The sequence below is a fragment of the Melanerpes formicivorus genome, unplaced genomic scaffold (assembly GCF_026170545.1).
Source record: "Melanerpes formicivorus ecotype bairdi unplaced genomic scaffold, bMelFor1.0.p_v2 SCAF_20, whole genome shotgun sequence".
Classification (NCBI taxonomy): domain Eukaryota; kingdom Metazoa; phylum Chordata; class Aves; order Piciformes; family Picidae; genus Melanerpes; species Melanerpes formicivorus.
Genome location: NW_027142372.1, coordinates 9,590,074 through 9,613,884, shown reverse-complemented (window position 1 = coordinate 9,613,884; position 23,811 = coordinate 9,590,074). Strand labels below are relative to the sequence as shown.

At 52.1% G+C, this 23,811-nt stretch overlaps 2 protein-coding genes and 1 long non-coding RNA gene across 7 annotated transcripts in view; 2 read left to right on the top strand and 1 right to left on the bottom strand.

Moving 5' to 3' along the window:
• Positions 1 to 10,879, bottom strand: part of ANKRD11 (ankyrin repeat domain containing 11) — a 172,214-nt gene extending 161,335 nt beyond the window's left edge. For 2 of the 5 annotated variants that reach the window (XM_068150737.1, XM_068150743.1), the window contains exon 1: positions 10,603 to 10,879. The gene's annotated coding sequence lies outside the window, so the exon portion shown is untranslated. Of the gene's footprint in view, positions 1 to 2,362; positions 2,452 to 2,578; positions 2,598 to 2,682; positions 2,701 to 10,602 lie in introns of those variants that run through there. The other 3 variants (XM_068150741.1, XM_068150739.1, XM_068150738.1) reach the window with 3 other exon arrangements.
• Positions 10,880 to 11,042: 163 nt separating this feature from the next.
• On the top strand, positions 11,043 to 14,511 carry LOC137447332 (uncharacterized). The gene is made up of 3 exons (XR_010988847.1): positions 11,043 to 11,687; positions 12,192 to 12,284; positions 12,429 to 14,511. It is a non-coding gene; the product is annotated as an uncharacterized lncRNA (long non-coding RNA).
• Positions 14,512 to 20,471: 5,960 nt separating this feature from the next.
• Positions 20,472 to 23,811, top strand: part of SPG7 (SPG7 matrix AAA peptidase subunit, paraplegin) — a 39,449-nt gene continuing 36,109 nt past the window's right edge. The window contains exons 1-3 of the mRNA XM_068150748.1: positions 20,472 to 20,772; positions 22,089 to 22,191; positions 23,442 to 23,531. Of these exons, the coding sequence (XP_068006849.1) occupies positions 20,641 to 20,772; positions 22,089 to 22,191; positions 23,442 to 23,531 (325 nt within the window). The 5' untranslated portion in view covers positions 20,472 to 20,640. The remainder of the gene's footprint in view (positions 20,773 to 22,088; positions 22,192 to 23,441; positions 23,532 to 23,811) is intronic.

The following is a 23,811-nucleotide window of genomic DNA, read 5'->3' as shown; positions in this document are numbered from 1 at the left end:
GGGTTTCAGTTTGTACCCAATGCCCCTTGCCCTGTCACTTGTCACCACTAAAAAGTCTGGCCCCATCCTCTCACCCCCCATCCTTTAGTTCTTGCTGAGCATTGAGCAGATCCCCTCTCAGGCTGCTCTTCTGCAGGCTAAACAGCCCCAGCTCTCTCAGCCTTTCCTCCTCACTGATATGCTCCAGTCCCCTCCACATCTTCATAGCCCTCCATCCCTCTGCCTTTCCCAATACCCAGAGTATTTTCACACAACACAAACTGCTACAAACCTCAGACTCAAAAAGAGAATAAAAAACACCCAACCCTCTGTGACTCAAACTACAGCAGCAGTTGCTAGGTTCCCTTTAAAGCCTTCAACTAATTGCTAGGGTTGGGTTTCTGCTGAAGCTCCTTGCTGCAGTGGTGGAAGGGTTGAACATTGTTTGCACAAAAGAACTTCGAAAAGCACAGGCTGCATGCCTGCATCAGCCAGTATTTATATTCTGTGCACAAATGGGATTCTGTGCACACACACACACAGAGTCCTCACTGGTCTTCAGGCAGATGAATCCCACCAGGACAAGCCACCTCAAAGCCTCCGGTACCCTGCTCACTGCTGGCATGCACCGCAGCCTGCTGCAGAGCACTGTCTTACTCTGTCAGAATGCATCCACACCAGGAGTCATTTTCTCTGCACATAAGCAAATTCATGCTAGCACGAAGTAAAACTCCCGAGAAAACCACACAGCTTGCAGCTCTCATGGCCTGGCAAACGGGTCAGGGGAAGGCCAGGCTGCCAGGCAATACTCAGCGAGCAGAGCAGCCAGCACCCTCCCTGCACCCTTCTCTACTGTGAGCTGCAGCAGTGAATTAGCACCAGATGGAGCACAGAACAGCTCTGAGGAGGCCGTCAGGAGGATTCTGCAGATTTCCATTACCTGCACTGCTCAAGGAGAGTAAATTCTGCCTACAAGTATTGCTGGTGACACCACGGAAAAGAGCTCATGGCTCAAACACAGAAGGCATCCTCAAGAGAAAGAGCCAAAGAGCTGATCTAAGCAGGGACAATAGACGGTCCCAGTGATGCAAAAGAGGTAACAGCCACAAAACAAGCAGACCCAGGCTACCAGCACGCCAAACTCCCATCCCTGGCAGAAGTCTCCACACCCTCAGATCCTTCACCTCACCATGCTTCACTCTGGTTTCAAGCACTTTCCTCCCACCATGCAAAACCAAGGCCCAGATCTCAGAGGGAAATGGAGATGCAGGATGATCACGGAGAAAAGGAGAAAGGCAGGAACAGACGGGACAGAACATCAAAAGGCAGACAGGCTAAAATTAGAGACAAGAATCCTGGATGAGGAGGACCAAGGAGAAAGCGGAGAGCTGAGCAGAACCTCCATCAGATGAGGCTCCAGGGAAGGGGGAGGGACAGACAGAAGGCAGAAGAAATGTTATGGTGGGTGAAGCAGGGGAAGCCAGCAGACAGAACAGACTGCAGAAGTGAATTCAGCATTTCAAGACTACAACCTGTGGCTTTCTAACTAAGAGACACTACTCAGCACACCAGGAAAAAGCCACCAAGTTGACTTCTCATCTGATCTCTCCTTCCCTGGATGAGGGCAAACTCAAAGGCAGTTCAGCTCTCATCACAGAACAAGTTTAGCACCCCAGCAGCAGTGCTGATCACAGAGAAAGGTAATTTAGCTCATCACCTTCACCCACAACAGAGATCAGCAGCTCTGAGTAATGCAGGGCACCTCAGATCCTGGTCAGAAAGCCAGAAGCTTTATGGGCTGCTGGTAAAACGGAGATCAAACACATCAGAGGCCAGAACAGTCACCCCACAGCACCCTGACATGTGCTGAGAGCCAGGCTACAGCAAGGAAGGAAACTAGAGAAGACAGCACAGCTCTCAACTATCCCAGGTTTCAAAAGGTGCATATCCTCGTGTGTCCTGTCTGAGCTGGTAGGACAAGAAATCCTGAGTTGGAATAAGAAGGTCAAGGCTCGAGGAAAACAGGACTTTCATCTTCAAACCCAGCTGGTGCGTTCACCTCTTGGACTGTTCCAAAAGGTGAAGTATTACATACAGAACCACCCAGACTCACTCATTACAGACCCAGGATCTAGCTCAGATAAACAGATCAGCCTGTGCCTAGCTGCAAGATGAAACCAGGGAGACAGCTAGCTATGGGAAGCAGCCAAACACTGTAACTAGAGCACCAGCTCGCCCAGTGGTATTTAAACCACCACAGCAGCCATGAGCAGGATGTTTGTTTCCACACACACCCCTTCCCCACATCTACCTACATCTCTTCCCAGCATCAGCATGGCTAATCTCCCCCACCTATCTACAGATACTTTATAAATAGGCTTACAGCTTCAGTCCATCCAGGACCTGACGCAAGAGCAGGCCACCAGTGGGTGCAGCGAGCGGCGTGTGCCCTTACGACAACGCTGGCATTTCCCAATCTGCAACAGCCACCAGCCTGCAGAACGCGGAAAACACCGGAGCCAGAGCCTCAAAATCGCCCCAAACCCTGCTGCTTTTCACAGGGTGCAGTCACTGCCACAGTCAGCAGATAGCAGCTCACCTCCTCCCCGCGGAAGGCAGCTACCCAGAGACCATTCCCAACTTCTTGGAACTTTATCTGGGCTCCTCCCGGAGCTCAGCAGCCTGCAGAACCCAGCTACTTACTAGTAATGTGGGGCTCCTGGTACAACTTGTTTACAGAGAGCAGGTCATAGGATAGGCTGGAAGGTGTAAGCAGGATATTGTTTTTATGGCTCTGAACTCCTGCCCAGATAAGCTGATAAGACTCTGGGCTGAGGGGGAGGGGAGCACTTTCAGAGGTGCTTTATTTAAAACGAAGCAGCACCGTGAACTGCAGTTCAACATTTAATACTTAATCACAAGGTTTCCATTCACCTTATTTTCCTTTAATATGGTTGGGGGGTTTTGGGGTAGGGTTTTTTCTGGTTTTGTTTGGGTTTTTTTTTGTTTTTTTAAAGGAACTTCATTTCCTATCCAGGCTTCCAGGGCACCAAAGCACCCTGCTTCAAACCCCAGCTCCTCAGGCTCTGCTGCCCAGGCTGGGGAGCTTTCAGGGACAGGCTGTCTCTGGAGCACGGTGAATTTTTCAGAGGATCACATCTCCCTTCTTTGCCAAGCCTCTGACACAGTTTTAGCAGCTTCACACTGCTCTAAATCATTTTAGACCTCTTCTACGCTGCAAAGCCATCAATCTCTCAAATAATGAGAGCTTCCCTCAACGTTTGCTTCCCCCCACTCTCTCTCCTGATCACCCCCAGCCATTTCACCACCCACCACAACACCCCTAGATGTTGTTCTCCTCAGCTGAGGACCTTCAGCTGACCACCAAAGAAGGACCACCTCAGTATTTCTCTCAGAGCAAATCCAACACAAGGGGAAAGGAGATGCCTTTTCACGGTGCATAGAAGAGAAAAACAACAGGTCCCCCAGCACATGGCCAAGACACAGGGAGTCTTCTGCCCTTTTCATTGCCAGAGCCTGTCCATTTTGTTGCAGAGCCACATTTCAGCCACATATGAACCCAGCACCAGCGTGGACACTCCTGCAGCCTCACAGCAGAATGAATATTTCCAACGTTTCCACACCACACCGAATGCTGTGACTGTTGGTTTACTGACACAAAAACAACTACAGCCAGCAGCTCGCTCCTGCCACTGCACTAAGCCACACTGCAGGATTTATCTTAAAAACACTCCCCAGGTAAGTTTGGTTTTCTTTCAAAGGCAGGGAAGAAAGGCTGCCTACAGATTTTGAGAGGATAAATAATTCAATGCTTGAATGCCAAGGGCAGTGCTGCATACATCCATATGGCAGGGACAATGCAGACAGTAATATATGCTTCACATCACCACCCTGACAGTGCCTTCAACCCTGACCTAGAAAAAAACATCACTTTCTTCTGCCTACAACAGCTAATTCACTCTCTGCCGTTGCTACCCTGCAACACCAAGGACTGCCACACGCTTTCTGTTTACTTTGGGGTAATGTGTCCCAATTCTTCAGCCTTTGCACGCTGTCATTTCATTCTCTGCTCACAGCAGCCACATGCAACACGCACAGCGAGGCACACCATGAACTTAAAAGGTGAAAATTCACCAGAGGAGACAGAGATTTCAGAGGGCCCCTTCAGGAGTTCATGTCTTTTCACTACCAAAACTGAAAGGGGCAGGAAAACCCAAGAGGGTTTCTCCTATGTGAGGTTTGGCAAGATGCCGGTGTGGAGGGAGAGGGGAAGCTCACAGCCAGCACCCATCACCTGCCTGAGCTCCTGCACTGGGTGTTGATGGGCTCCAGGGCTCCTGCTCTGCACTCAAGACAGACACAGTACCACAGAGATCCCACCGATGGCTCAACAAAGCAGAAGAGGGAAGAGGCTGCTTGCTGGGGAAGCCTCCCCTCCTCTCCCCCCACCAGCAAACCTGCAGTTGCACTCGTTTGATGCTCCCACAATTAACTGTGCAGGCACCACACTGCCCCACTGTCCTGTTTTGGTGGAGGTTTGGTCACATCTCCACATCCTACAGTTTGGAGGAAGCATGAAAGAACCAAGAACAACTACTCTGGAGCCCAAAATACCCAATATAATTACCCACACCTTCTAGCAGGATTATTTCCTTTTTTGACCCCAATTACTCCTCCAGTTTATTAGAGAGAACTCACAGACACAGAAATGTTAACACCCTAAAGAGTCACATAAACAGAAGGGGGGGAAAAAAAAAAGTCTGAGGGCACCATCATAAACAGAGTTAATGGAACTCAGTGATTGGAAATGGATCTTGAAAGCTGTCAGATCAAAGCCAGATCTTTCTCGTGTAAGGGCTGCATTACCCTCGGAGCCACAGAGCTAATACCATCTCTATAAAAAGAAGAAAAAAAAATGTTGCTCAAGTAAGTTAAGAGCAGCAGCGTTTCATCTGTCAAAAGGTGCGAGGCTTTCATGGGATTAGCCATTCCACACACGGCCTAGAAATTAGAGCAGATTTCTGAAAGCCCTGGGCTCAGCTGACAGAGACTACACAGCCCAACGTGTGCTCCTGCTTGCCTCACACACGCTGCACGCCGAACAGATTTCTCACTGCTATTAGCATTTAAGCTTCTCTCTCTCTCTCTCCATTTTTTTTTTATACCCTTGTAAAGGATTACAAATTGGCATCACCTCTAACTAGCCACAGAGGAAGCGAGCACCACCGCCCAGACTCCTGACAAATGAAAGTATTTTAAATACCCAGCAAGAAAGCCCTCCAGAAAACAGCAGCCCTCGCTGGGGGAAGCCTGCAAATCCCAGGTACGGTGGGAAACGTTCAAAGCCAGCCTCCAGATCGTGGGTGCTGACAGCTTCCTACCCCCTTCGCAGCAGGATACCGAAGGCAGCGCTCTGCTCTCCCCAAGCACGCTTTGCTCTAGCTGCACAAGCCCACACAGTTTAGGACGCCTGTGATTGCAAATAATTGGCTGCACAAGCCTTCCCTTGAACCTTTCTGGGAGTGTTTTTACGATCGTGCATCAGTGGCACACAAATTACATAACACCCAGCTGAGAGCCCCAGCGCTCTGCACCCAGCTCCAGGCTGCTCATCTCCCTTGTAGGGAGAAAGGAAAACATTGAGGAGCTGCACCACAAATCACTCCTGCGAAGTGTCGTGCAGACTGGTTTAAATTAGCTGGGGTAAAAATATATGAGTTTATCACGAAACACTAAGATCTTTGCTATGGAGACACCACTTTCTCTCCACAGCCTCTTACACCTGAAATCCAGACGGTTCTCACCCGCCATGGAGGCAGCAGACGAGCCACCTTCACTGGAGCCTCATCAAGGAAATACCATTAGAATAACAACCACCATGTAAATATTCTCAAGCTGTGCTCGACTGAAAAGCAGCAGTACCTGTCACTACTTGCTGTGCATCTACCCCCACTAAATCTTCATACTGAGGAAGAATTTTAACCCATAAGGCAGACAATCCAGCCTGAAATTCAGGTACTCGGCACCAGGTGGGAAGAGGGGCCAAGCTGGTGACTTCACAGATGTAATTAACCAGCCCCAGCCCTGTGTGCTTCCTTCCCTGTGAGAAGAGTTTCTTCAGCAAGTAATTAGACTGGCCCAGTTAAGACTCAAGTCACCACAAAACACATTTTCCCCCAGAACAAAGCCACATGCACCTTTACAGATGATTCAAGCAGTATTTGAGGCCACATCGGGAGTATTGTGTCCAGTTCTGGGCTCCCCAGTTCAAGAGAGACAAGGAACCACTGGAGTGAGTCCAGCAGTGGTTACAAAGATGCTGAGGGGACTGGAGCACGTCCACATGTAAGGAGAAAAGGCTGAGAGACCTGGGGCTGTTTAGCCTAGAGTAGAGCAACTGAAGCACTCAGCAAGAACTAAAAGGGTAGGGGGCAAAAGGACAGGGATAGACTCTTCTAAGTGGTGCCCAGGGATAGAACAAGTGCAATGGACAAAACCAAGAACCCAGGAGGTTCCAGCTGAACAGGAGGAGAGACGCATTTGCTATGAGGGTGCTGGAGCCCCACAGCAGACTGCCCAGAGAGGCTGTGCAGCCTCCTTCTCTGGAGAGATTCCCAACCCACCTGGACATTGTGTCACTGGGCAAAGTGCTGTGGGTGGCCCTGCTTTAGCAGGCTGTTTGGAGTGGATGGCCCCAAGAGGACCCTTCAGACCCCCATCATGTGACTCTGTGACGCTGTCTATCCAAAAATACCACAACAAGTTAAGAGCTCTTCCTAGCTTTTGCCTTAGTCACTGCCTGGATCTAAAACTAACCAAAACCACCATGGGAGCCCCCAAAGCTCCCTGGTTTATTCCCTTTCTTCGCACACTTCGTCACGACAGAGCACCTCCTTCTTCTAATGTGTAGAAAAACAGAAGGTAAAAAAACAGAAGAGAAGAAAAATATCCAAGTACTTCAAACACATGTCCAAAAGCCACAACACAAAGACAAAGAGTAGAGATTAAACGTTGTAAAGATAGACTTGTCAGGAGCCTCCCTTTGAAGTATCTGCAGGAAACACTGTCATCACACAGCCATGTCACAATTACACAGTTAAAATAATCACCACCAGTTGTAAGCAGTCCATCTGGTTTACTGCAAAGGGAACGCTGCTGGTGGAGTATTGATTAACACCACTACTCTTCACTGACCCCAGAGAAATACATTTGTCTGCTCTGCTGAGCAGCAGAGGAACGCTTGCACGCTGCTGTGCCGTGCTTGGGTTTGCTCAGAAGCATTTTGGGGAGGACTCTGTCAATCCAAACGCAAGCAGAACATAATCTCTACAGGTCGTCGCGCTGCCTACCGCACACCAAGCAAGAAACGGAGCCCAGCGCTTTGCTGGAGGGGTTTGGGCAGTTGTTTTGTTGAGTTTCCTTCCCCCATCCAAAAGCAATACTCCTATTAGCCAATATTGTATGTTTAAAGCTGAGGAAATGCTGTTACAACATCATAAAAACAAAAAGCAGCGCCTTAAAAAAATAGCAATTGACCCTGAGCCACATTCTTGATGAAACGGGAGACACGGGCCACAGCTCAGTTTTAAAAGCAGAACTGAGTGCTAAGACTGATTGTGAAACACTGAAGGAACATCTCCAGCCTGACCAGGCCACTAACACCAACACGAGCAGAGCTCCCAGAATCACTGTTCAGAGCAGAAATAACCAACTAATAGCTGGGGACAGATGAAGCTGGAGGCCAGAAACCAAAGGGCTCATGTTGTTCACTCCACCAGCACCTCAGCCTGCTGTGAATTTCGCAAAGCAAACCCTCAGCACTGACTCAGGCACGTCTGGAGGTGATGCAAGTCCCAGCTAGCCCAATAACACAGGTTCCCAGCCAGCTCCAGAAGCCCAGACCGTCCTTCTGCAGGGAGGGCACAGACAAGATGTGCCCTGGCAAGTCTGATACCTTCCTGCACTACCTCCTTTAGGACCGACGAGTTCTCCTAGAACCAGAGACCTGGAGCAGCTCTGCATGAAAAAAGCTGAGCTGCACAAACTCCAGACACACCTAAGCAGGAGCAGACGCCAGGGTGGACACAGCAGCACAGACAAGGCTCTGCTTTGGGGACAGAAACACAAAGGCTCTGGGGGTAACTGTGCTTTAGGAGCAGCTCAACCACAGCACTCAAAAGAGAGCAAGAGCACCCTTGGAGTGAGACCTTCCACCAAAGAGGCAGAGGCATGAAGGCCAAGGGGGTGACTATGATTTAGGAGCAGCTCAACCAGAGCATCCCTCAGAGCAAGCCCTACCAGTGAGAGAGCTCTTCTCATGAAAGAAAACAGGTCACACAGCTTCAGGGCAGCATTTCACAGGCATAACAAAACAAGGTGCCCAAGATTCCCTGCCGAGGCAGAGAAGTCCACATCGGTCTTGCTCCACATCGTGTTTCAAAGCCTTTTACCACACGCCAACGCCATCGTTTAGAAGCGTTCCAACGTGCACCTCTAATCTGCCAGCAAATCCAGCCTGTAAAAACGCCAACTTTGTAAGTTAATCAAGTTAAATATTTAGTTCCTGGTAGAGCACACACACAAAAGAATGTATCGAGGCCATTTGAAAACATGCGAGAGTTAATCTCCTTCTCCCTCTCTCCAGGACTCTCTGGAGTGGTTTCCTTCCCACCCCACCCCACCCCCCACCAAGGGGAAAAAAAAAAGGAGTAATTGGAGTGATTATATAAAAACGTTCCATTTTGTGAACAAACAAGCAACAACAAAAGGAAAAATACAGCTAACCCCAAACTGCTGAAATTTACACAAATCCCAGCCTTTCAGGAAAGGCTAAAGCACAACACTCACAAAATGTTGCAGCCTACACAGCAAAGGAGGCAAAAAACACCCCTCGGTCTATACCCGATTTCAGAAGCCATCTCAGGAGGGAATTTTGCTTCAAGAGCTGCCTGGAATGCGTTCTCTGCCTATAGGGCCATGTCCCCAGTGGTAAGAGAGTACTTTGTGTACAAAACCAGGAGGGGGGAGGAACCCTTTCCTGCAACTGGATATCAAAACACATCTCCAAGCTCACAGCAGAAGCCAACCCGTAGACACACCGATCCTTGTGCCTCAATGAAGAGCCGGTTTCCACCCCCCTTCCCCAGCACACACACACCCCCCTCGCAGGACAGCTGCTCTCTCTGGGAAAGGGCAGAGGGCACGGAGGGCTCAGCTCATCCCAGCTCCTGGAGAGGCGAGGGCTGGGGAGGGGCGGGGGGAGAGCAGCGATTTGCCTTTCTAAACACGCAATCAATCTACCGGACTGGGGGAGGTTAATTCTGGACTGCAGAAGTGCAGCTGTTTTGGGTTGGGATTCTTTCTTTCTTTCCTTCCTTTTTTTTTTTCTCCCCCCTGCCTTCCTCTTTGCTAAGGGGCAAAGGTGTCGAGCAGCCCCTCCCCGGCACACAAAAGGCTTCTCCGAGAAGAAAAATGCCGAGCAATTTAAAGATTAAACTAGAAATGAAATAAATAAAGGCAGACTAGCCAGGCTGGCTGGCGGCAGCTCGGTTCAGCTCCATCCTCTGCGCACACACAGGCAGGGCTAACGCCTACCCAGGGATGATGAAATGGGAAACGGAAATTACCATTTCAGACAACTTTTGGTATTGTTCCTCCCAGCACAGCACTCACCCCAAAATGCGCTTTCCCTCCCCCCCCCCGCGCCCCGGCCTCCCCCGCCTCTGTGCACTGTCATATCCCCACCAACAAAACCGAAGTGGACAAGGAGGACCAACCAACGCTGCGGGCTCAGCCCACAGCCCTGGGTTCTTCCTACCCCATAATGCCCCCTGCAAGCCTCTACACCCCTCAATATTTCGCAGCCTCCAACTCTCTCTACAGCTCCCACACACACATCAGCCCCCTAAATCCTCCTCACCCCAGTCACCTCCTTTCCTCCCTCCAGCTTTCTGCAGCCCCTTCCTTCCCCCTGTCCCTCTCTCCTTCCAATGGTCAACCCTCCGTTCTCACCTCTCCCCCCCCGCCCCGCAGCCTCCCCACATCCCCTTCTCGCTCTAAACGCCCCCAGCCTCCTTCATCACCACCCCCCAAACCCTGGGCATCCTCTTCTCACCCTTGGTACGTCACTTTCTCCCTTCGACCCGACCCCGGAATGCCTTCTCCCTTGTTTCCACCTCCCCCCCGCCCCCCTCCCCGGCTCCTCGGGTCCCCTTCTCACCATTCCCGGTGCCCCCGAGTCTGCTCTATGCTCCCTTTCCCTGGTGCCCCTCCAGCCCCTGACTAGTTCCTCTGCCTTCACCCTCTTCGCTATTTCCAGCTCTGCAGCCCCCGCTGTCCTTTCCAGCCTCTGCTCTCATCCCTCAACTCACCTCCACCCCCTCTGCCCCCGGTGCTCTCCCTGGCCCCCTCTGCCCTCATCCCCCCGGCTCCCTTTCAGGTCCGTGTGCCCCCTAGCCCCTGTCAGACCTCTCCGCCCTCATCGTCCCGAAGCCCCGGTACCCCTCCAGCCCCCGCCTACGTTCTTCTCCCCGACCACGGCGCAGCAACCCCTTTCTCCGGCTCCCCGAGCACAATTCCACCCTCCCCCCGGCCGCCCCTTACCGGCGTTCCGGGCTCAGCGGGCCGAGGGCAGCCTCGCGGAGTAGCGAGGCCTGCGGCTCCGCCGGCCCCGCCGCATAGAGGAGGCGGCGGCCGGGGGTGGACGGGTAAACTAGAAGAGACGACGGCAGGTGCTGGTGCTGGTGCTGCTCCTACTTCTGCAGCGGCGCTGGAGGGCGGCGGGGGCTCGGGACTAGCGGAGGGGGCGCGGGCAGCGGCGGCTCCCGGCCCCGCACTCCATGGCCCCGCCGCACTCGGCCTCGGCCTCGGCTCGCAGCGCTGCCGCCCGCCTGATCGGCCACCGATGAGACGCCGCCGTTCATTGGCCCGCCGTGTCGGCGTGCCCCATTGGTGGAACACGGCGTAGTACCTCAGTGATGTCAGCACGGCGCTAGGCGGGGGTAGAGTGGGGTTGCTGCGCCTCCGCCCGCCGAGCGCAAGGGCTGATGGGAGCAGGGAGACAGGGCCGAGAAGGGGAGAGGTCGCTATTGGACGGCGTGTCCCGGCAACGCGGCGGCTCATTGGTGGCCCCTCCGGAGGTCACGAGCGTGGCGGTGCTTCCGGAGCGGGGTTCGAGGGTACAGCGGCGCGCACCGGGGCGGGCCCTGTGGTGGGTGGCTTGGTCGCGCTGCTTCCTCTAGGCCTCACTGCCTCTCCCGGCCCCCGAGCTACGCGTGGGGAAAGCCGGGGGCCTGCTGGGATTGAGATAGAGGTGCCTGTTCCCTCACCATGGAGGCCTAGGCCTTTCCGCGACCCCGTTTTCTGTCCGCTCCAGCCGGACGAGTGGCCGTGGGGTCGAGCAGAGGCCCTCACCGCACGGCCGCGGTGGCTGGTGCAGATTTGCTCTCGTCTTTCCGTCCTCCCCGGGGAGGCGGGCAGTACTTCCGTGTCGCAGCAGAGCCTTGCTGCTTCTTGCCACGGATGATCAGACCTATCTCTGCCAACCCCTCACCGGCAGGAGGCCCCCACGGGCCCGGGGTAGCCGAGGCGCACCTATCCCCTGTTCGGTAGCACTTGCTGCGCCTCCGGTGCTGCCTCTTGTTTGTGCGAGGCCCTGCGGATGCGGATTCCTCGGCTTAGTGTGATCGGTGGGTAGCGCCCAGTACCGTAGCTGTTGACATTTCTGCACTGACAGGCTCGAAAATCAACGAGGGGTAATGTGCTGGGATGTGAAATGCTGCCAGTGGGTTCTGAGTGCAGGTTTGTTCCCAGGTGGTGGGTTCCAGGGATCAAGGTGGGTGCAGAGACACTGCAACGTGTGATATATTACTGTCCCTCTTGTCAAGAGGAACTGACCATTAGCTTGGTCTTTTCAACCCAGTTTCACCTGCTCTACTTGCATTGCAAGCCCTCAGTGAACAGAACTGGCTGGAGTTGAGGGTGCTGAGAACCTGCCACAATGCAGGGCTCAGTGCAGTTCCCACACCATTCCAAGGAGATGGCTGCCATGGTTTCCCTACCAGGCCTGGGTGGTCTCCAGTGTGCTTCTCAGCCCAGTGACAGGTCACTGGCTCCTGAGCTAAGTTGTTTGCTTGGTTTTTACTGTATTTATACCATTACTGATTGTGCTTTTATGCTGGCTTTATTTACAGAGTCTCCTCTAAACAACCAAGCTCTCCCTCTCCAAATGAGGATGGTCAAGCCTCCTGACATTGTCCCACTGGGCATGTGGAAGCAGCAGAAGTGTGAGTGTGTTTGCACGGGGCAGGCAAGCAGTTACAGTTCCTGTGCTCAGAAGAGCACTGCTGGTGCCAGTCCTCCTGCCTGGCTGTGGCAATGCTGTGAACTCCCAGCAATGCCACCAGTGAAGTGCTGTCTCTTCCTCACAGTTCCTGTGCTGTGCTTGTGTTCTACAACACTGGAGTGATGCCAATAGGTCCTGTTGTGAATCTGTGTTTTGTACAACACGTCACATGTCAGAGCCCCTTCAAGTCATCAAGGTGAGCCAAATGCCATGGTATCCCCCAAGAAGATCCTTTTTATGGAGCAGATCTTCACAGCAGGTACAAAATGGGGACAGGCATGTGCCTCCCCACCCAGACTGGGTGGCTAAGGTGCCCTGGCATGGGTGGCAGCTGTCTGCAGAGCCACGTCACTGCCTTTTGTTGTGGTTGCTGAGGACAGGGAACCCTTGAGGCAGCAGCTCTAAGAGTGACCTCAGCAATAATCATTTACACCCCTCTTCCACAAGTGTGTTCCAGCACTGTTATTGCCTTTTTGGCATTTGTAATTCCATTTCAAGTCACACATTGGCAGCTTAAAGGACTGTTCTCATGTGCTGAGGATGCCAGCAGTCCTCAGGATGAAAAATCTCCTTGCTGGGCTCTGTAGTGATGAAGGAGTGGCTCAGGAGCACGTGTCTGACCTCACTGTTAAGTAACAGCATGAGAGAGATTTATTCTGAGCCTGTTAAGCTGGTCCTGTGTTCTACTTAGGCTTAGTCTTTTTATCTCTACCCATCTCCCTCTTCCATAAGACCTCCTAAACCAGTAAAAAGAAAGGTTGTTGGGGTTTTTTTTGTCCTCCCTTCCCTTAAGCTTCTTGTCATAGTTCACTGACAACACTGCAAATAAGCATGTGCCTCTGGGGTGCCTCTGAGTAAGGAGATGAGAGGGGAAGTCTGTTTTTTCATCTCCTAAATATAGTTGGCTGTAGCTGCCTCCTTGACAGCCTTGAATGTCATCCAGGTCAAAGATCCAGTGCTGGGGAGGAAGTTAAATCCTTTCTGTGTCATCCTGACCTGTTTCTGTTTCAACACAACAGCGTGGGCTATCACCCTAATTCAGGGAGGGACATCAAAAGTATTTCTTGGTGAAAGAAAGCTAAGTTAGGGGGATGATTTCAGTTGGGGATTGTTCTGGTTTTGTAGGTGACAATTCTGTGGTGAGGATGTTTAACCTGCTTGGTTTTGTTACCCTGGATGCCTTCTGCTCCTTGCAACTTAACTGTAATACTTGAGGAAAAACCCCAACCATCATAGTTAATTATTGAGCACCTTTGTCCTTCACTCATGGTTGTAAGCTCTCTAATCCTAAAATAAAACAAATACTCTGCTGCTAAGGAGGAAAGAGGACGTTCCATGAGGGCAGAGGAAGGAGGCCACTTGGGGAATGTGCTTGCAGGCCTATTTCTGTCTGTAAGCACAGACCCAAAGGCCACTACCTTTGGGGAAAGAGTTCTGTGACCCTTTGGTCCTTGCTCTGTCACTCTCTCCCTGTTTAACTCTGCATCAGCTGCTCCCACACTTGTGCATCCTCTGGGTACTTTATAGCTCTATAGCAACTGTCTGGTGATGGAAGGAGCCTTTATATCCACCATAAGGGCAGAAAGCCCTGGGCTGTGTTAACGTGGGTGCTGTTCCCTGCTGACTCAGCTCCCATCAGGATGTAAAGGTGGGGATCTATTTTTAACTGATCAGTGTGTGGTTGGTGACTGCCACGGCCACACGCTGGCTGAATCCTCTGTCGCCAGCCAAGTGCCAGCGGCGGAGAGGCCAAGAGAATAAAACTTTAGGAGAACTTTGATTAGAAGAACCTTCACTTGAAGCTTGGCTCCTGTTTTAATGAATGTCATCTCTTAACATTTTGAAGAGAGATGGGTTTGGCAGACAGCAGCCACGTAGAAAGGCGTTTGGAGAGCCAGCAAGGAGTGCGTGATGCTCTCGGTTCCGCAGCAGAAGCCTCCTAACTGTGCACACAGTCTCATTGCCCTTAAATAAAACTGCTTTCAAGCCATCCTTGTTTGGGTCTGTTTGTTAAACGCTAGCTCCAGCTTAAAAGGAGCCCTGCAGATGCCTGTGATGCCATTAAGAAATAAAAGAGCAGGCTCTCACCCAAGGTGGTTGCTCACAGCTCTCGGAGATGTGATTAAATAATAAGGCTAAGCTAATGCAGCAGCTCCCTCGTACCAAAATCAGATTCTTCTGAAGGCTTAACTCCTGTGTGCAGCATGCTGTGTAATCAGGCAAGTCCCAGCATCAGCCCACTGAAGCACCAGGACCACACACTGGGGTCAGGACAGCGGAGCCAGTGACCTGGGAGCTGATTTAGCTCCTGTGCTGCACCGTGGCCTCTGCCGGCAGTATTTTTGGACCTCTCAAAGCTTTGAGCTGCTCTCATGGACAACAAATCTGTTTACCTGGTTCCCTGCAGGACCTTATGTCTATGTGGATAGCAAGTCCATGGAGCTTAAGGCCTCCTGTGTCCCTGGAGGAGAATGTTTTCCAAGGGTAGTGCTCCCCCGCTGCTGGGTAAACGCCTCGTATTGATGTTCCAGGCGCGAACTCGTGACAGTCTTGTTCTAATTACTGTTTTTATGACTCCTAATGACAGGCTTCGGGGTTTTAGCCTGCTTATGGATTTTCAGGGGTGTGGAGTGACAGTTGCTCGCTCAGAGCTTACTGACCTCCTCCAGGCTGCGGGGTTTGGAGATGACTTCAGCCTCCTCCCGCAGGCAGATGGGTTCCTGGGCATCTCCAAAGCTCCGCACGCTTCAGCAGCTCTCCAGGGAGCTCGCTCCTGGGGAGCAGTCTGCTCACTTGTGGCCTTTTGAGTCACAAACAAGCTACTTCCCTCCTCCTGCTCCAGCCCTGCAAACTAAGCCAAGAGGTACCATGTCGCTCCATCAGCATTGCTCCTTCATGCCTGTTCAGTTTGCTTCTCTAGCCATCCATAAGCCGTGGCTGGCAGACGCTCCTGTGGCTGCTGCTGCACGGCTGATTCCCTGTGATCCCCTGCCTCCAGCCATCTGTCACCTACCCATCTTAAACTCCCTGGTCTTTGGAGGTGACTCAAAAGAGTTTGTAGCTCAGCACCATGTCCAGTTAGGCCTCTCCACAGGGCTGGGATGTTCTCCTTGCCCTCAGCAAGGAGCAGGTTTGGTGCTGTGGGGAAGTGGGTCTGGCAACAGCAGTGGGAAGCACTGGGACTTGCGGTGATTCTGAGCTGTTCCTGGAGGAAAGGAATCACAGAATACTTTTGATTGGAAGGGACCTTTAAGGACCATCTGGTCCAACCCCCCTGCACTAAGCAGGGACACCTTCAGCTAGATCAGGTTGCTTAGAGCCACAAACAATGGTTCCAGGGATGGGGCATCTCCTACCAATCTGGGCATCCTGGGCCAGCATCTCACCAGCCTCAATACAAACATTTCTCCCTTCTGTCCAGTCTAAATCTCCCTCAAACACATCACCCCTTGTCCTGTCACAACAGGCTCTGCTACAAAGTCTGTCCCCAGCTTTTTTTATCAGCCCCTTTACTACAAGGCCACAAGAAGGTCTCCCTGGAGCCTTCTCTTCTCTAGACTCTCCAGCCTGACCTTACAGCAGAGGGATTCCAGCCCTTGCACCATCACTGTAGCCTCCCCATGCCCTGCTCCAACAGTTTAACATCCTTCTTGTGCTGAGGGCACAATATGTGGCAGGTTTGGAGTGGCTCATGTAACAAGGCTGAACAGATCACTCCCTGGTAAGGAGTTTCACTGTGCTTGAGGGACAGATCTGTGTGGTTTTTCAGCACCTCCTTTTGTTCCTGAGCCTGAGGCTTTCCTGGGTACTTGGCCTTGCTGTGCAGAAGGGGAGCATCTCTCCCTTGACCTTGGCTTGCTGTCTGCAAAGAAGTCATCTAAAATAAACCATCTGGTATGTGACATTGATGCACAGTGTTGAAGGGTGCTGGAACGTGCTGCAGTCTCCCAGCCAGCACCAGGCTGTGTGGTTTTGTGCTGCCTTACACTGCCTGCTGGGTAACAGAGCCATTTCCCACCTCTGAAATAAATGTCTGAACTCACCTTCTCTCAGCTGCAGCTCTGCACTGAATCCTTTAATTCACTATTGATGTCAGTCTGTGGATGGCAAGGGGGGCACCTGATTCCAGGTATCCATTCACTCCATTTGCAAAGGGCTGTGTTGAAATGAGTCTGAGCCAAGCTGGGGGAGCTGATAGTACCTGCAAGGATCTTCCTGAGACTCAGCAGGGCAAGAAGGTTGGTGTGAAGTAGGGATTGGTCTTTTCTCCCTAGTGGCAAGTCACAGGATGAGAGGAAAAGACTTCAGGTTGCACCAGGGAAGGTTTAGGTTGGACAGTAGAAGAAACTTCTTCACTGAAAGGGTTCTCAAACACTGGAACAGGCTCCTAGGGAGGTGGTTGAATTCCCATCGCTAGAGGTGCTTAAAAGAGGCAGAGATGGGGTGCTGAGGGACATGGTTTAGCCCCAAAGTTGGTAGAATTAGAGATTGGTTGAACTTGATGGCCTTAAAGGTCTTTTCCAGCCAAAATGATTCTGTGATTCTAAGAGCAAGGTGGGGGCAAGATCATCTTACAGGGAATACAAACAGGAGATGCAAGTTCTTAAATACAGCAGACCTGAGGGCTGTGGAAATTGATTTCTCTTGGCCTGAAACATACAAGATGGGGCTGTAATGCTGCTTCCTGCTCCTAACCTGCTCAGGAGATAAAGCCAGGATTTCAGACTCCAATCCAGCGCCTTCCCCCAGTAGTAAATACCCACGGCATTACTGAGTGATGTCATGGCTGGAGCACATCCCAGCGAGGCCAAGCCTGGATCAGGTTATATCTGTCTCCTCAGAATATTGGCTTACTCCCAGAGGAGCATATTGCCAGTCCAAGGGCAGCAACTGAAGCCACCTCTCACAAGGTCATCTCTCACACACACAGAGAGGACAGTGCTTGCCGAGCCGCCCACGCCATGGTCACAGCATGGCCATGGCAGCTGCTGGCTGCACAGAGGGTGGAACCTCCTGACTCTCCTTTCTGCTGTCACTTTGTGTGGTTGGCACCAGCAGGAACCCCCAGCTCCTCTTCCTGGTGCTCCATCAGCGGGTTGTCTTTGAGGCATGGTGTGAAAGGAGGAAGAGGAATCACATCGGCTCCGGCTCTGTGGTGTGTCCAACTGACCAGGCCTCATAGCTCAGTGGGGTTTTGTGGCATCAGGGCTGGGAGTCTTCTGGCTAGGAGTGGCACAGTGAGAGCCCAGCTGCCCTACAGACCTGGGAGACTGCTTGTTCCAGCCAGAGTGCATCCAGACTCAGCTGGGTGGTAACAAACTCACAGAATCGTTTAGGCCTTTAGGATCATCCAATCCACCACCAAAACATGTTCCTTGGCACCACATCTACGTGGCTTTAAAACCCCTCCAGGGATGGAGACTCCACCACTGCCCTGGGCAGTCTGGGCCAGGCCTTGACAACCCTCAAGGGAAGGAATTGTTCCTAATAGCCAACCTCCCTTGGTGCAATTTGAGGCCATTTCCTCTTGTCCTATCACTTGTTCCTTGGGAGAAAAGACCAACCCCCATCTGGGTCCAACCTCCTTTCAGAGAGCCAGAAGATCTCCCCTCAGCCTCCTTTTCTCCATGCTCAACAGCCCCAGTTCCTTCAGCTGCTCCTCACAAGACTTGTGCTCCAGACCCTTCTCCAGCTTTGTTGCCCTTCTCTGGACCTGCTCCAGCACCTCAACGTCCTTGGAGCGAGAGGCCCAAACCTGAACCCAGTACTCAAGGTGTGGACTCACCACCGCTCTGGTCCTGCTGGCATCCATATTGATGACCCAAGCCAGGATGCTGGTGGCCTTCTTGGTCACACACTGGTTCATCTTCAGCCCCAGGTCCTATTCCCCAAGCCTGGAGTGTTCATGCTCCAGGACCCAGCACTTGGCCTTGCTGAACCTCATGCCATTGGCCCTGCTTCATCAATTTCTCTGCTTTCTTTCCCCAACTGAGTCACTTAGAGCCACTGCAGCTCTGTAGCACCCATCTCACCTCTAGCTTTGTGTCTGCCTAGGCTCCTTGCAAGCCTCAAAGGGGCCAGTCTTGGGTTTGGCAGCCTCCAGTCTTGGCCAGGGCAAGGGAGAGAGGTTCCTTCTCTTCACAGACAGCGAGCAGGACGGAAGAGCCCACGCAGCCAGCAGTGTGAGCAGCTTGGCCTGCCCAGCCGTGCCAGGTGGGATCTGCAGGGTGGAGCTGCTGCTGGTGGTGTCCCCCCACAGCCCACTGTCACATCCCTGCTGCAACACTGCAAGCTATGGCCAGCCACTATGGATTAATTGCAACCAGTTTAAATGTGTGTCTGTAAATTAAGCTGTTTGACGATTGAGTCAGCGATACAAAGAGACTTCCAGGAGGGAGGACATTAACATGCTAATAGACCTTGCTGGCAGAAGGTTTACTTAGACACATCCCAGGGGGCAGATGACAATTAAAATCCTAAGAGACTCTTCTAGAAAGAGGATGCTAATTCAGACCTGCTGGGAAGGGAAATAATGATTTATTTGATGTAGCCCTGCCACCTCCCACTCAAGAATGCCCAAGATACCTTAGGACAGGTGAGTTGGGAGAGCAACAATGATGATACCTAAAGGTTGTCCCAGAGCCACCTGAGGGGAGAAACACATACAGGAGGGAGGGAGAAAGAGCTGCAGAAACCCTCCTGGTCAGCAGCACAGGAGACCAGAAAGAAAGAAATGTGACTCCTTAAAGGCACATCAAAGGAATCCAGCAGAAGAGATCAGACCTGCAGGCCTGGCAAACAGAAGATTTATTTCAGTGAAGCAAGAAGGATATAGCTGTGGGAGGAAGGAGGTAAATGGCTGCTCCAAAATGTCTACCTGCCCCAAACAAACTGAGCCCACCCACTCACAAAATAGGAAGAGATGACACGAGTTTTAGGATCAAGAACTGAAAATCCAATGGCCTTTGTGATAGCTGTACATGGACACCACTCCATACCACTCGTAATGCTGGCACTCTGGTCTGATGACTGAGGGGGAGGGTTCTGCTACTGTTAGAACCACACACATGCACAAACAGAACACTGTCAAATGCAAACTTGTCAGTCGTGCTCCAGCTTGGCTGCTGTGAGCTGTCAAGCACACTGTAATGGCTTTTTCACGGAAGATGGAGCACAGGAGCCAGCTAACCTGTCTGACAAAGAGCAAACACATAAATGTATAGATATTTGTTCACTCATTTTCCTTCTGAGTGTGCTTGTTAACCCATCATGCTCAGCTGCAGATGCTAAATGCTGTTTTCTAGCAGAGCAAATTCATACCTTGAGCTGTCATAAGCAGAGTCTTCCTCGGGAACAGCTGCAAAGGGAGGGAGCTGCTCTTTCCTGTGGAATTTAAGAGTGAAGAGGTCCTTTCTTCCTTCCTTTCCCAGCTGTCAGAATTATGTGGGTCGTAACATTAAGTGTGATAAAAGCCCCAGAGTGGGGCTGGTTGCATACTCCACCAGCCTCTGCACCCTACTGCCAGGTTTCTTTGCCAGGCAAACTTCCACGCTGATGGTGGGTGTCTGCAGCCTCCCTCCTGTGCCTCCAGGAACCTGCTTGCTTCTTCCAGTTCCTTGTCCTCCCTCTGCCTAAATTTGGCCGAAGCTGGGCTGGGGGATCTGCCTGCACTGCAGGGCCCGGACAACGCCTGCCTGCAGAGCCTGACTGTGCGGTGGGAACTGTTTTCTCGTGGGATCCTGGCCTGGCAGGCCCTGCACAAGGCAGCCTGCCTTGGTGGGACTGGCCGGGCAGCGCTCTGTGGGCCCCGGCCAAGGCCGGAGCAGAGGATCTAGGCCAAAAGAGAGCTGAGGGACGTGCCGGTCGAAGGCCGGGCTGCGGGGATCTCGGCAGGGCGGGCCCTGGGCGGGGTTGGACTGTGGGGCCCTTGGGGCTGGGGCTTGGCCGGGGCACAGGAGCGAGGCCAGAGGCCTCCCGGGGCCGGGATCCCCGTTGCCGCGGTAACGGCGCGGGCCGACCCAGCAGCCCCTGCGCGGGGCGGGGTCAAGGCTCATAGGCTCCGCCCCGCCGCTGTTTGTCGTCTCCGCCATCTTGAGGCATGGCAGTGCTGGCGCTGCCGGCCCCTTTCCAAGATGGCCGCTCGCTCTTCACCGAGCACTTCCGTCCTCGCTGAGGCCTCCGGCTCCCGGCGCGGCGGCCTGCCGGCGCGGCCCTTCCCACTGCGGCCCTTCGGCTCCCGCTAGCAGCCGCTACCTCTGCTCAGAGGTTTCCAGGCGGAGCGAGACGGCGGGCGGGTCATGGCGCTGCTGCTGCTGCTTCGGGGCCGCTGCAGCTGCTGGCGGCGGCCTGCCCTCTCACCCGCATCGGCCTGGGCCCGGGCTCGCCCGCGGCCCGGTGGCGGGCCCCTCAGCGGGGGACGCGGCCTGCAGGTAACGGGATGGCGGCGGAGCGGAGGGGGCCGGCCTCGGGGCGGGACCTCGCCTCCCCCGTTCAGCGTAGAGTACCGGTCCCGGCTGCCGGTGCCACCGGGCGGGGAGGCCCTGCGGCGTGAGGGCCTTGGGCCCCTCTGTGCTGCTGCTTCGCGGGGTTCCTCGCCTGGTCTCCGCAGCGACGTTCCCGGCCCCTCACTGGCGCGGAGGGTAGTGTCCCCCCGGGGGAGCAGGGCTCGGCCGGGTGCACCAGAGGAGAAGCGGGGGGGAACTGGATCAGCCCTCACCTCTGTGGCGAAACGGGCTCTTCGAGACAGGCTTGCCTTGGAGGGTTTCTCGGGTTAGACCGTCCCCAAGGTCCAGGCTCCTGCAGTAAACTGGGGTAGAATATCGTGTGGAAAGAACAATTACGCTGTCATAAACAGGAGAAAATTTATTAAAGGGTTTTTTCCTCACTTTATTTGTGCTGGCTCTTCACATCTCTTGCGATCCGTGCACCTGCGGCATCGATATGCACCACAGCTGTGTTTTCCCCACCTTGAAGTGCTACTGCTATCACAAGGCTTTCCCTTAATTAATGCAGAAGTCCAAGATTTTGCTTAAACGAGGCCTCCAACACGATTTGTAGCTGTTTCATAGTCACCTTCAGAGCTGTGAAGAAGCACTGACTGTGCAAGTAGGCACTGGAGGAAGATCAGCTGTGCTTTGTGAATCACTTTTCCTGTGGTCAGTTTAAACTGGTCAAAAACTGTTCTGTTCTAGAGAATATCAGTCCCAAGAGGTTATGCTCTTAGGTGAGCACAAGCAGTTGCCTTGCTGCCCAGCAAACCTGGGGAAAAAGGGTGAGGGATTTCAGCTTTGGCAGTGACCCTGGCTCCTTTGCTGCACAGAAACTTGTGCAGAAGAGCAGAGTGGTGAGAGAGGAACTGCAAATCAGAGAAGGGGCAAGGCTTGTGTTTGGTGTGTTAGTAAATGTTGGGTCAAATGTTGTGAAGTTGCCTTTACATGTAAATATCAACTGCAGCGTTATCTTTAGGATTATAAACAGAGATACAGGCAGAAAAGAAGATTAAAAAATGGACTCTATTTATACAAGTGTTTTCTTTAAACTGGCTTCTAACCAATATCTGCAGTTGCATGGCAAGGCTGCAGCACAACCAGGAATAATACTGAGGTCTCCCAGGTGCTGGTCCTGCAACTTAGCCACCCTATTTTCATGTTTAGAAGTGTTAGTCTCACAGCATACAAAAAAAGGTTAAGCAGCCACTGTACTTTTCCAATAGTTACATATTTTTCTCCTCTTTCTTCTTCCTCAGACCCTTCTGTCACAAAGGCTTGCCCCTACACACCAAGGTGTTGGTGGGGTCCTGGTGAAAGAACACATCATTCGAGATCCAGTCAGGCTTTGGAATCTCTTAGGTGAGTCCCAAAGGGCAGCTGGGCATAGAAAGGAGGGCAAAAGGCCTTACTTAGCTTCAGTATTTACTTTTCCTACCTGCATTCCTGAAACTGAGATGAAGCTTTCCTGGTGTTGGCTTTGGGAGCTGTGTGCATCCTGCAGAGGTTGTAGGGTTTTGTTTGGTGACAGGGATGAACAGCAGCACCTTGCCACAAGGAGCTCAGCGTGATCAAGCAAGCACTTGAGTCATTAGCTCTAGAAGCTAATTTTAACAATGCAGGCTTCAAAGTAGAGAATCTTCCTCTGCCTCCTTGACAAAACCCAAGATGCAAATGTCATTGACCTCTGTCAGAGATCATCTTGACCTTGCTGAAAGCACTGGAACCAGTTAAAGGCTGTGCTAGAAAATGCTACCTGAGTTCCTAGAGCAAAAGCACCAAAGGGTAAACCAAACCCAATTATTCCTCTCACTACCCTCTTCAAACTAGGCAAACAAGTTTTCTGGTCCCTTTGAGAGGTGAACAAATCTGGTTACAGCTCTTGTGGCCAGCATGAGCCTGGTGAGCTTTGGCTGCTCTACCTTGGCTGTTTTCAGTCAAAATAAAAATGTGTGTATAATCCTTGAAATGTCAGTGAATCCTTCAGTAGATCCAGCAGGGGATAAAAAGAACAACAACTTCTGGGGCTCTGTTCTCTTTTTGGAGCCTTTCTGGAAGACCCTGAGAAATGGAATTTGCTGTCCTTTTGCATGTCCCTGGTTGGAAAAGCCTTTGCTTATTGTTTTGTGGCAGCAGCTGTGAATCAGACTGTGGCTTTGCTTTCTTGGCTGTATTTGGGTACCCTCACAGCACTGGCTGAGAAAGCTGCCTTTGCTCCACTGTGTACATGTCTTTTCACAAGCATTTCCAGTTCCTAGTGTGAGTGTCCTTAAGTGCCCACACCACTGTTAGCTGTGGGTTTATACCCTGGGAAATGTGCATATTTCAACACTGAGGCTGTTTCTCCAGGTTATTGTCTTGGCCACGTTGAAATGATCCCTGAGCAAAGCTGTGTTTTGGTTGACTTGTCAGAATACCTACATGATGCAAGGGAACAAGGAGCATGTCCTGCCCATTGCTCACTGCTGAGGCTGCCCCATTTCCCTGGCACACAAACAGAGCTGTGAGCTTGGCTGGGTTAGGAGCCCACATGTCATCTTCAATCCACTTCTGTCATCAGAAGACCTCTCCTGAGGTCTTCTGGTAATAACTACTTCTCTGCTTGTCTGCAGGTAGCACTTACTATTTTACTACTTCAAGCTCTCAGAGGAGTAACCAGAAGAATGGAGGGTTCAAAAAGAAATCTCCACAGGAGGATGAGGGTATGTGCCAAAAGCCTTCATGAAATAAACTCTGTGTGTGTGTGAGGGGAAAGGGTGGGACAGCCTGGAAGAGCCACCTTAATGCTGTCTCTAGGCACTGTAAACCTCTACCTGTAACTCACCTATGGCTGAGATGTTTGCAGGGGAAGTTTGGCTTAGACTTCAAACAAATCATGACATTGATTCTCTTTCTGTGCCAATCTGCATCCTGAGCAAATAACTTCTTTGTCTTAGTTTTGCTGCTTTGCAAAGAGGAACTGAAGTTTGATTTGGAGGTTTT